This window comes from Boleophthalmus pectinirostris, unplaced genomic scaffold, assembly GCF_026225935.1.
Source record: "Boleophthalmus pectinirostris isolate CB_2022bp ecotype Guang Dong unplaced genomic scaffold, ASM2622593v1 HiC_scaffold_20, whole genome shotgun sequence".
NCBI classification, from domain to species: domain Eukaryota; kingdom Metazoa; phylum Chordata; class Actinopteri; order Gobiiformes; family Gobiidae; genus Boleophthalmus; species Boleophthalmus pectinirostris.
In genome coordinates this window covers 9,001,572-9,014,484 of record NW_026571153.1, presented here as the reverse complement: position 1 = coordinate 9,014,484, position 12,913 = coordinate 9,001,572, and the positions used below count along the sequence as shown (strand labels likewise).

The 12,913-nt window shown below is 40.2% G+C and overlaps 1 protein-coding gene across 1 annotated transcript in view; it reads right to left on the bottom strand.

Moving 5' to 3' along the window:
• Nucleotides 1-1,895: 1,895 nt before the first annotated feature.
• The window catches only part of LOC110158725 (arylsulfatase J-like), a 37,118-nt gene continuing 26,100 nt past the window's right edge, over nt 1,896-12,913 (bottom strand). Inside the window, 2 exon segments of the mRNA XM_020923249.2 lie at nt 1,896-2,776; nt 2,778-3,681. Of these exon segments, the coding sequence (XP_020778908.2) occupies nt 2,282-2,776; nt 2,778-3,681 (1,399 nt within the window). The 3' untranslated portion in view covers nt 1,896-2,281.

The following is a 12,913-nucleotide window of genomic DNA, read 5'->3' as shown; positions in this document are numbered from 1 at the left end:
AAATGTACTTAGAAAAGTTTTAATTTTACAGAATGTATATGTTCCCATCTGAGGCATTTACTGTAAGTATATTATAAAATCTATTTGTGTTAAGAAAAATTGCCAGTGACTATCCCTAACAGTTAATTCTGTTCTTTACTAACGGTTCCAAATCAAGTATAGTAGGTCCTTTAGGTAATTCATTCGTTAGGCAGAAATAACCTTTGCTCTACGTTAAATCTGAATGACGTTTTTGTGGGTTCCAGAGGCATTAAATATAGGCAAATTTGACAGAAGTAACAGATTAGATATAGATTCCAGATTTATAAGGTAATATCTGAAGCATGTTTTACAAGTCTGTCCAGTCTTTTCCTCCATAAGTAGCTTGTAGTCTGTGGCGCCGGGTGAACTTGCCAATATAAAACATTCTTTAAAAGGAGAAACAAGAGTGTAATGAAATCCAAAGCAGGCATTAAGAGACACAGAGCTTAGTGTCCAGGACTTTTATTTAGTCTGTTTGTCTTACATTCACTTTGGCCTCGTCCCAGAAAAGAACATATCCGAAAGGGGGAGCATACTCTTTCAATAAAGGAAAGGCGGACTGTGCTTATAAAACCAACGCATCCATTTTCACATCACATCAATTCAACATCTGTTTATGTCACATACGAGCGCTATGTTTGATTTGTTATCTATAACCGTAATATATGGGAACTGTCTGTTTATCTAATAGGCTAAGTGGGAGAGGAAAGGGTGCACTAGTTCAAGCATGCAACACAACGTAGAAAAATAAAAGTTCTCTATAAGTAAGTCCACATGTACAGTACACATGTGGGCTGTCATCTATGCCTGTGTAAAACATGCAATTTCTATCCAAAGTAACATCACAGCTTTATTCGCCCCGTGCTTTAGCAAAGGATTTAACAGTAACAAAAACAAAACAAACAAAACAACACTACTACTACTACTGTCATCTGTCGATATTTTTGCTGTTGAATTTCAGAAAATAGTTGAAATATGAAGGATTTTAACTGTTCTCACTGTAACACAGGGGTCTCCAACCTTTTTCCTCTGGTGAGCTACCTTTAATAAACAAAAATGCCAGAGAGCTACTCATTTTAGCGGATTAGTGCAAAACGTTGGGTTTTAGAATTATACATTTACAATAGTAATAGTAATAGTCATGTAATTAACCAAATTTTTGTTCTTCAAAAAAAAAAAAAGAAAGTAAACAAAATTCCCCTATATTCATTTATTTATTTATGTAATTTACTGATTACTTTCCACTTATTATTATTATTATATTTTATTTTTTAAATTTTATTTTATTATTATTTTTTTTTTTCCACTGGAGACATTGGAGGAGTCTAATGGAGAATAAAAAATTGTCACATTATATTACTACTAATTTTTTTTAATTTCTCAATTTTTTCTCTGAGACATCTGCTTTATGTGCACACACACACACACACAAAAATTCTGTTCATCAGCACAATGGTATAATTTTGAAATCCTTTTGGCGAGGTACTGGTAACTCTCGAGCTACAGGTTGGAGACCCCTGCTGTAACATTTCTAGTGGAGGGTCTGCTACTCTATTTGTCCACATGGGAAAGTCCCTTAGTATGGTATTAAACTAGGGATGTAACGATATTCAAATCTCTCAATACGGTATTTTCATGATATACATCCCACGGTACGATATCTATTGCGATATTTTGTAGAAGCTTAACAAAATTGTGAAAATGCAACTTTTTCCTTTTAAAATGCCTTGACAAGACTTTTGTTCCATCATAAACCAAATAATTAAAATTTAAAGAGCTTAAAAATTATGATTCTGATTATTATTTGCATTACTTTTCATGTAGTCTGAACTGTAATGGAGCAAAGGATCATGGTCTATGTAGTTCACTCAGTATTTTAGCTATTACTGCACCAAAACAATGAATTGAAATGAACAATGAAAGAGACTTGTAATTCGATATATATTGTGTTGGCCCACGGTATTACTGTGAAACTTTTGACAATGTGATACCAATATTGATTTTCAATTTGGCCCAATTTGTGCAACCTTATGAAAAAAAAAAAAAATCATTACCAGGACCTAAACATTCACGAGGTCTTTATTATATTTTGGCTTGACAGTAGTGTTTACAGTAAGTGTCTCTACAGCATACTCTACAACTATAACATCACAGTTCAGTACACTGGGGTCTAGTTTTAGTTTATTCGACGTACATTCTTGAAATAGAACACGTCAATCCCTGAGAAATTAATTTTTTTTTTTTCCACAAATATTACCATTTACTCCTCTTCAACTCGCCTTTTCAATTTCCGATGTTTGAATTTCTTTTTCCATCGCTTTTTATTCGAAAGTTCCGTCAGATGATTGTTTATGTGTTCCTCGTCTTGTCTGTCTTTTTCGTCTTTGTACCACGGGCCCCAAACTCCTCCGTTAAACTGCGGATTGGAGCGGAGATCTTTGGCCGGATAGCGCACCGGCACTGCAGTCTTGTTGTAATGTGCAAGCCGCATGAGCATCTTCTTGACGATATGCGGGTACCTCTGAGAGAGATCCACCCGCTCGTACGGATCGGCGGTGATGTTGAACAACCAGAGAGATTTCCCCCGATCCCACCGTATCCGTTCGTTATGATAGCGATGGGTGAGCCGCTGGGTGGAAAAAGTCTGCGGAGGAACCCAGTCGCTGTACCCAGGCACCCCGGTTAGCAGTTTCCAATGTCCAACCCGCAAAGCAGCTTGAACCGCTGTATTCCAAATTCCATACCCCTGCTTTCCAAGAACCGTTCTTAGCTTTAATATAAATCGGGTCGATATTGTGTAAAATGTCTTGCCGCGGGGATGGACGACCTTCGCTGATAGCTTCCCAAACGTCGTACCCATCCAAGTTGAGATCTTCCTCCAAGGTTCCTTCGGCGAGAGTCACCAAAGTAGGAAACCAGTCCGTGATGTGAACCAAAGATCTGCACTTAGTCCCTTTGTTCATCAGTAACGGGCTGTGGACGAAACCAACCGCCTTGATGCCGCCTTCCCAATACGACGCCTTGCTTCCTCTCAAGGGCCAGTTGCTTCCGCCCGCTAGGGGTTGCCCTCCGTTGTCCGAGGAGTAAACTATCACCGTGTTGTCGTAATAACCGTAACGCTTCAACGCCATCGTCAAATTGTGGATGGCTTCGTCAAGGCAGGACACCATGGCGGCATACTTGCGTCGTATCAAGTTCGGGATCCCTTTGTAGCGTTCGAGGTAGCGTGCCGGAACTTGGAGCGGAGAGTGGACCGCCTGAAACGCTAGGTAAAGAAATAAGGGTTGCTGATTGGGGTCGTGGTTCGCTAAGATACTAATAGCTTTTCTGGTAAGCATCATGGTCGAGTACATGCCGCGATCCTGGTCCCAAGCGGCCTCTTCGCCTTCGTACAGGTCGTACCCGCACATGCCGGGACCTTCGCATTTGTAGTGGCTATAGTAATCGCCGCTTCCAAGCAAGGAACCGAAGAACGTATCGAAACCGCGTTGAGTGGGGAGGCAGTTTCGTTTGTAGAAGCCCAGGTGCCATTTCCCGACCATGTGAGTGGAGTAGCCAGCCTGCTTCAACTTCTGCGGTAAGGTGACGTTTTCCAGGGGCAGGCAGTTGGGCTGGGTGGGTCTGATGATGGAGTGTTGGAGGCCGGTGTGGATCTGATACCTGCAGACGAGAGCAAAAAAATAACTTAGTATTTTTCATAAATTCTTACACAAATTCTGTCGTTCATTTATAAAAATAGCTCGGTGTTGATGTAATTCTATTTGACTGCTGTGAAAAACACCAAGTATACCGAGCCGAGACCAGGGTAAGTGCATATGAGAGTTCCCAGACCCCCAAAATTGGCACACGTTGAATGCCATTTGTTACTACGTCCAACTCTATGCCAACGTACAGTGAAACCTCTGCACCAGCTTTGTGAAATCAATCAGAACTTGGAGCCTGCTGGTTTTTACTGGTAGCATCTAAGTTTCACTCGAGATGAGATACTCAGCATTCCAAGAATTGTTTTGTCTGTAAATAAATTCCTTTTCCTAATATGGAGCTTGTCTTCAAATCCGCCTTAGTCCAATTCTTTATACAGCCTGTGTTACAGGCAAAACTAAAAATGATATTCAGTTTTAAAACCTCTTATCTCAGCACATACCAGGTTTTGGAGTCAGTGTAAAGTCCAGATTACAACTACCTATTTAAAGTTACATGATTATCTCAAAAATTGATTAGTTACTATTGACCAATTAACTTGTTTCTGCCGTAGCTCATGCAATTAATCAAAAGGTGCACTATAACTGTAACTTTTTTTTTGTAGCCAAGACTTAAGTCCATGCTGTTTTAGAACTGTTTTAAACCCTGTTTTAGACCTGTTTTAGACATGGTTTTTGTCCTGGTTTTGTCCTGTTTTAGACCCTGTTTTAGACATGGTTTTAGTCCTGGTTTAGTCCTGGTTTTAGACCTGTTTTAGACTCTGTTTTAGATCTGTTTTAGACATGGTTTTAGATCCGGTTTTTCGTCCTATTTTAGTCCTGGTTAAGTCCTGATTTTAGACCTGTTTTAGACCCGTTTTAGACATGGTTTTAGTCATGGTTTTAGTCCTGGTTTAGTCCTGTTTTAGACCTGGTTTTATACCCGGTTTTAGTCCTGGTTTTAGATCTGGTTTAGTCCTGGTTTAGTCCAGTATTATTCCTGGTTTAGTCCTGGTTTTAGGTCTGGTTTAGAGGAGCGGCCCACGCGATGTATAGGGGACAGTCTGCGCTGCGTCTGGGATGGGGGGATGGCCCGAGCGGTGTACGGGAAGAGGGGTGTTCGCACTTTCGTGACCTGGTACCAAATGACCCATGGCCCAGACGTTTATACGTTTATATGATGACGGTCTGAGCACAAGACTAAAAAGTGGCATCGCGTTTTCACTTTTTATTCAGCGTTTAGATGAGCATTAGGAGGAAATCTGCGTGCATACAGTGACGCAAAAATGTGGTGAATTTGATTTGGTATGCATGTCAGGTTTCTGTGTACTGTATGTATGTGACGTAAACGCGTACGCAATCTGACCAGAGTTTTGCATCTTTGGCAGTGTAGACGGAAATGCTACAACGCAGTGTATTCAACTTTTCTACTCTGGAGGGTGGTTTCAGATTTTTGCTTTTTTAAGTCCCAAAAACGCCGTCACCACCTAAACGAAAGGCTCTTCAGATAAAATATTTTTTCATTTTTACCCGCAAGCGTTCTCATGTGACCAGCCCCTTCTTTATAAAACACTATTTTGACGTCAACATAAGCAATTTGTGAAATTAAACAGTGAGTCAAATGGAACCTGGAACACACCACGAAACAACTAACAAACATTTTGCAAGATGCTGATCTCACTTCCAAAAACCAACTCTTGCATGACAGTAAAAAGTTCCACATCCAATAAAGAAAACTGCAATCCTGTTCAGCATCAGTTTATGAATTTAACACGCTACCGTATGTCATTCCAATCAAATAATCTGGAAGGAGAAGCCAATAAAAATCCATAAAGCCTAATAAAGCGCCAAGTGGGTTTTTCCTCCTCTCACAGGCCATTAGTAAACTACCGCTACAGTAAGATTCATTGTGTTGGCTGCGACACAAGTGCACTTTATTCAATATGACTTTAATTATGTTGAAACGGCTCCAAATACAACACGTAGGAGCTAACGCTGGACGACTACAGGCTGGTGCGATGACGGCTAACGGCGCGGTGAAGTTCGCGGGACCACATGGAAGCGCTGGTGGTCAGGTGTGGGGCCCGTTAACGTAAACAAAAGGAGCTGTCAGTCAGAGCGCGGACAGGAAACAGACGGGCGAATGAAACGGCAGCGGCGGCCACGCTGGTAAGGTGAGGGCAGAGATGAAAATGCCTGATATGTGGAAGAATTTAACACCCCAGTGAGTTTGACATGAGGCGTAACCACAAATTTGAGTGGGATTGTAAGCTCATTCAGGACTCATTATGGTCAAGTTATAACGCTTTTTATAACTTCAAAAGCGATCTTAAAGGGCTGGCTGCAGTTACGCGCGCACCAAAATCTGATTAGAGCTACAGATTTTAAAATAGAATTGGCCCTACAAACAAAAGTACAATAATGAGTTTTCCTTTTTGTAATTTCTTGCTTAAATGGCCCATATTATGTTATCGTCTGATGTATATTATAATCTTATATCCTCATATCCTGGAGTTGTGTTTTGTTTCATTCACACGTTTAACACACAAACCTTGAATATTTACAGTTCCACCTTGTGATGTCATGTGGAAATACAGGAAGTGCCCCACAATTGTTTACATGAGAGTTTTAATTCTGAATAAACACAATTTAATTCTGAATAGAAATGAATTCTGCTTTAAAAAGATCAAGATGTAAACAGTTAATCATCATCATCACTTCCTAATGAAAATAATGATTCGGAATTAAACTTAATTCCAAAGTAAGTGGATGGTTTATTCCAATTTTAAAGATTTTAAAGCCAAATTAATTTATTCCTCGATCATGTAAACGTTTAGGCTGGTGCCACCTAGTGTTTCCGCTCAATTTCATTTCTCTCCAGCAACTAGGTCAGGAATTGGAATACACTAAACGGTTTGCAAAAACCCTGGAAATGCGAGCTCAGGCACCAGCCAATCAGCGAAAAGCCATACATTCTGTGTTGGCAACGATTCCTGAGATCAAGGATTTAAAGCCTGGACCAAAGAGAATGTTTTTTAATAAGGGGAAAGACGTTATTGCCCTTCTTCCTACGGGATTTGGGGAAAGCGTAACATACCAGTTAGCCCTGTTAATGGCGCATTACATACATCATGAATAGTTAAATAAAAAAAGGTACCCGCCTACTGTCAGACTAGTAAATGTTTAGTCTTCTTAAAAATAATTCCGGTTGATTAGCGCATGCTCATTGAGTCGCCTTTCTGATGCGATCCGGACGATCCAGCTCCACCAGTCCTTGGGCTTTCATCCACGTCTTTTTGGATTTGTGAGCTGGATGTGGGAGTGGGCTGAGGTAGAGCAGCCCTCGACTCAGTTTGTCTTCTTCCTCCCTTCTCCGACACTCTCCCCTTCTCCTCCTCAGCCGACAGACGTAAAGCGTGATGCGAGAATTCTCCAGCTGCTGCTTCATTATTATAAGAACTGCGAAAAAAGTTTGGATCGTGTTTGTGTGCGTGGCGTAACGAGAAACCGTAATGACAAAAAAGCCCGTAGCAGCTGAAGTGTGTGTTTTCTTCCGGTCGACGTAAATACGTTTGTGTCCACGTTGAGCAGAATGAAATAAAGGGGATTTAACATGTTTTCCATATAAACTCAATTCAGAATTATTATTTCCATGTAAACTTGAAGGAGAATATTTTAATTCTGAACTATTTAATTCAGAACAATGAATTTGGAATTAAAAAACATCATGTTAATGTGGCCAGAGTCTACACCTTCACTAGAATCGTGTGAATAATTTCAGGCCTGGAAATGCCTACCGCTACGGAACGTAAAATTAGCTGTTAACTCAAAAACTACAGCTTCATGAAATCGCACGGTTGAACACAGCATTTTGAGCTTTGAAGATGTAGACAGACTAATAATGCAGGATTACTCAAACATGTGTGAATGAAACAAAGCACAACTCCAGGTCTGTTTTTGATGAGGTAACAACATTATAACATGGCTTAACGCTCACAAGAGTCAATTTTGCTTAATATAGGACCTTTAAGAAACTGCCAACACCTTTACTTTTTGTCAAGTCTTGGTTAAAAATGCAATATTTAGAATGGAGGAAGTAATACTGCATTTAACACCACTTAAAAAGGTATGTAAGTGAATTTGTCATTTTTCAGTGTATTTACCGCTGTTCCAACAACCAGCTACGAGAATATAGAATTACAATGAAATCCTATCTTGACTCTAGAGAGTTGTAATCAAGACCGCACTAAATGAGGCCAAGACCCCAGATCGAGACAAGACCAAGACCTCTGAGGGTCAAGACAGAGACTTTTAAAGGCCGAGACAGAGACAAGACCGAGACCACGGCCCATCGAGACCAAATCGAGACCATCTTTTGTCTTTTTTTCACGACGGAGTCCAAGTGGCTTCAAGACAGAGACAAAAGTCCAAGTGCCTTCAAGACCGAGACAAGACCGAGCCCAAATGCGGTCGAATTTGAGACCGAGACCAAGACCGCAAGACCCAAGACCTGTCTCGAGTACTATGACACTAACAGCAAGATGAACTCAGTATAGCTTAGTTTTTATTCTCTTCTAGTTCAGAATCAGAACCTCTTATTTTCAGCATACCAAGCCGCAATAAGAACACCACATTTCACAGTTTTTTTAAGGATTTCCACCTCTCATGAGATCGACTGTAACATATTTGGCCTGACGTTGGTGATAATAAAGCCGTATTTATTTAAACTGGAGCTGACTGGAGCGGCCCACAGCAGCGCGCTCAGCTGGGACTTTGGAACTTCATTAGTTTTGGAGTCGGTGCGTCTGCTTTTAGTCAAAGTCTAAACCTCCAGAGTGAGAACACATGCCTCTTCACCTCCTCCTCTTCGACCTTGGCCTGTGCTCTGTGGACATCAGCAGCTAAACATGGAGGAAATAAAAGACGGTGTAAATTCTTTCTTAAATGTGCATTGTGTAAATACTTACAAATAAAAATACTTTTCTCTATGGAGATGTTATTGCTAGGGATGTAACGATATCCAAATCTCTCGGTACGATATTATCACAATATGCATTTCACGGTACGATATTTATTGCGATATTTTGGAGAGGCTGATATAATTGTAGATAGGACACTTTTACTTTTAAAATACCTTGATGAGATTTTGGTGTGAATTATTTCCATGATAATCCCAAGAATTCAAGTAAAAATATATTTCTTCATGTTGTCTGCGCTGAAATGAATCATGGGATATGTAGTTTCTGATGCATTTAAGCAAAGAAACTTGTAATTCAATATACTGTGACAGCCCACGATATTATTCTGAGACTTTAAATGATACGATATCATGATATTTCTGTTATTTTTACATCCATAACTACTGCTTAGAGCCTCGGGACTCGATGCAAAACAGTGCGGTGCGGACACATTTTGAAGCTCATTGCGTGAGTGGGTGGATGGGATGATAAATTGTAGTCCTACAAACAAAATTTTGTGTGTGAAGTAGGAGTGTAACGATATCCAAGTCTCACGATACGATATCATCGCAGTATGAACATTACGGTACAATATTTATTGCGATATCGTAGGAAAGCTCACAATATGCTGGGGAGGCTCACAATAATGGATGTAACAATATCCAAATCTCTCGATACGATATGTTCACGATATAAATCTCACGGTACAGATATTTATTGTGATATTTTGTGGAGACTGCGAACAAAACTGTTAATATGCCACTTTTTCCTCTTAAAATGCCTTGATGAGACTTAATCCAAAGAACTAAGTCTTAAAAGTGCTTAGAACTGTTATTTCTTCTTGTAGTCTGCACTGAAATGGAGCAAAGGATCATGGTCTATGTAGTTCCCTCTGCCTTTTTTAGCTATTGCTGCACCATAACTCTTAATTGAAGCAAAGACACTTGTATTTCAATATATTGTGATGGTCCACGATATTATTGTGAGAACTCAATATTTTGGTTATTGTTACATCCCTAGTATAAAGTAAAATATACAAATGATTAATGTTTGCCTATCATACATCATTTGTGCTGGATATTTTATTTGGCATGAATAAAAACATTTTAAGCAGTCAAAATTTGCGAATGTTTTTTAATGTCGTGCACATTTTAGACAATTCCTTTCCACTTCTCCGTGTCTGATACAGCTTAAGAAAGTGAACGTCAACATTTTGCGGGATTTGCGGGCGGGATAAGACAAAATATTGCAGATGTGGGCGGGAGCAGGACTGAAAATTACAACTCTTTGCAGGCGCCCGACTGAAAAATCTGTCCCGGCAAGACCTCTATTACAGCTTTGTCTAGAATGTTCCAAAGTATAGATTAAACCTATCTATCACGAGGGAGAGAAGCAGGTTATAGCACTACACTACATTACATTTAAGATCTGTGGAGAGTCGCCCCTATTCACAGAAGGAATTATTGTATTTTGAGCAATAGAAACACCTGTAATGAATAAATACTGTGGATTTGTTTAATGTCAAGAACATTTTGGGGAAAATCTGTAACAATATTAGTACTAATATGTCGCCCATCCCTAAATCAAAGTTAATTAAAGTAATCCAGGCCTATTTATCTGTTCATAAAACACCAAATAAAAGTTGCACATGGAAGTTTAAATGAGGCTAAAACCCCACAAATGGTAATGACCAGCTGAGTCCAATGAAATCTCAAATCATCGAATGTTTTGAGATATATACAGGATTTTAAACATCGTAACAATAAAACCACAGTAAAAAAATCTGTTTAACATAACCTGAGCCCTTTAAGTTTTTAAGTCAAGTTAATTGTGACTCTGCAAAATCCCCCTTATCGTCTTTCAAATGTGTCTGGTTTTGGTCTAGTTTTGGTCTGGTTTTTGCGGTGGACCACACCAGCTTACACTCATGTTCACTGTCCAAAACGTTTCAAACAAAGCAATAAAAAGCATGATTTAGAGGGTGCTCAATGAAAACAAAACAACCGTACAAACATCCACACGGAACCAGAGCATTAAACAGATACACGCAGGATAAAACGCAGCTGGAGCACGGTCGGGCTAAGCTGGAGACAGTGTGGTGTAATGAAGTGAAATCAGATTTAGAACATAATGAAGACTGGTTTAGTTAGAACACGCTGTATTATGTTGTAAGGCTAGAACATTTCATTGTAGCTTTGTTCGACAGTAAGGCTTTAAACCTTTCTGTCTTTATTCAATTACAGTTTTTTTAAAAGGTACTTTACTCTGAAAAACATGCAACAATTTAACATGGCACGGTCATGCCCCTGCTTTACTCAGTGGAGAGAGGGATCCCACGGTCATGGAAATCCTGGAAATGTCGTGGAAATTGAAAATGTCATTTTTCAAGTCTGGAAAAGTCAAGGAATTTTGTAAGTTCAATGAAAGGAAATGAAAGTTCAATGAAAAGTCATGAAATTTTAGGGCAAGATTGCAAATACATGTGGCCAAAATGAGTTTCCTCCGCAGGGTGGCTGGGCGATCCCTTAGAGATAGGGTGAGGAGCTCAGTCACAAGGGAGGAGCTCGGAGTAGAGCCGCTGCTCCTCCACATCGAGAGGAGCAGTTGAGGTGGCTCAGGCATCTGTTCTGGATGCCTCCTGGACGTCTCCCTCGGGAGGTGTTCCGGGCATGTCCCACTGGAAGGAGGCCCCAGGGAAGACCAGGACACGCTGGAGGGACTATGTCTCTCAGCTGGTCTTGGAACAACTTGGGGTCCCCCCGGAGGAGCTGAAGGAAGTGTCCAGGTTGAAGGAGATCTGAGAGTCCCGGCTTACACTGCTGCCCCCGCAACCCGGCCCCAGATAAGTGGAAGAAAATGGATGGATGGAATTTTAGTATCTCTTTCGCGCAACTACAGTGTTCAGTTAAGTTCTCATGCTGCTGTTATGATTATTTCCGAAAGTATGCGCCTTTTGTTTAAAAGAGATGACAATAAATGCACTGACAGTATTTTGAATGTAAAAAAAAACTATAATACCAAACCATAAGGTGAGTGGAAAGAGTTTACATTTCATATTTAGCCCTAAAAGTCTGATCAATTCTACACCTGTAGGTGCTGCAAAGTCATGGCAAATTCACTTTAGGTTATGCAAAAGTCATGGAAATGTTTTGAAATGTTGGAACCCTGTGTGTAACGTTTGAGTTTAAGCATTAAAATCATGACAGTTACAAGATTAACAGGTCACATTTTCTAGCCTTAACACCTTATCACCCAGCAAAATCAAACTCAATCAAATGTTCTGAATTTGATATCACTAGACCCTCATTACTCCACCAGAAAAGTGACACGGTGGATCTTTAAATTCACGTTATAATGGCACCGAAACGCCTACTCTGGATGGAAAAGCTCACCTCCTCCCCGCTGCCTGTAATACCAGCTGAAGTCCAGGCCTGTGCCAGAGTTTAAGGGCACTGTTTGTTATCATGCCCCCTCCTGTGGTACAACATGTGCAGCGGAAACCTTGGGGGAAGTGTTTTACGTTCACATTACAACGTTTACAAGTTTGGCAAAAAAACAATTATAAATCTGCCTTTACTAATAAACGTGATACTAGATAGAGTTTGTAGGTCCAGGTAGAGTCTTGGTGAGGAAAGAGTAGAATGTATTGTTGCTGGTAGATCTGTGTACGAGATCTGAAACCAAAAACGACATAAAGACAGCTTTGTGGTCCATCATCATGACTAAGAATTCAATTTGGGAAAGTACAGATTATTGCTTATGAGTTTCAACATTCCCTTTCAGAATAAAAAATATGATTAGATGAACTTGTTTTCTCACAGTTGTCAGTGGTGTCTCATGCTTCTAATATTTATCAGAGGACTGCATGGCTGATGGACAGATACACCAGAACTTTCCCAGCGGAGAGCCAAGTTCGTGACCCTCCCGAGAGGCGTTCTGGTGTTCTGGAGTAAAGTAATCCAGATATGGTTAGTAGTGGTGGTAGCAGGGCCTCGTGTACTCGCTTGACCCCCTCTGATCCTGCATACTGAGCTGTAATCTATACTCCCCTTAAGATGGGACTTTCAGATGGGGCTCACTTCAGTTAAACTCCATACACATTCACTAGGATCGTTTGGATAAGATCAGCCCTGGAAATGCCAATCTCTACTGAACTACCGTATTTTTCGGACTATAAAGCGCACCGGATTATAAAGTGCAGTATCAATTATGTTCAATTTTCTCATCTATTTTCATACATAAGGCGAACCGGAT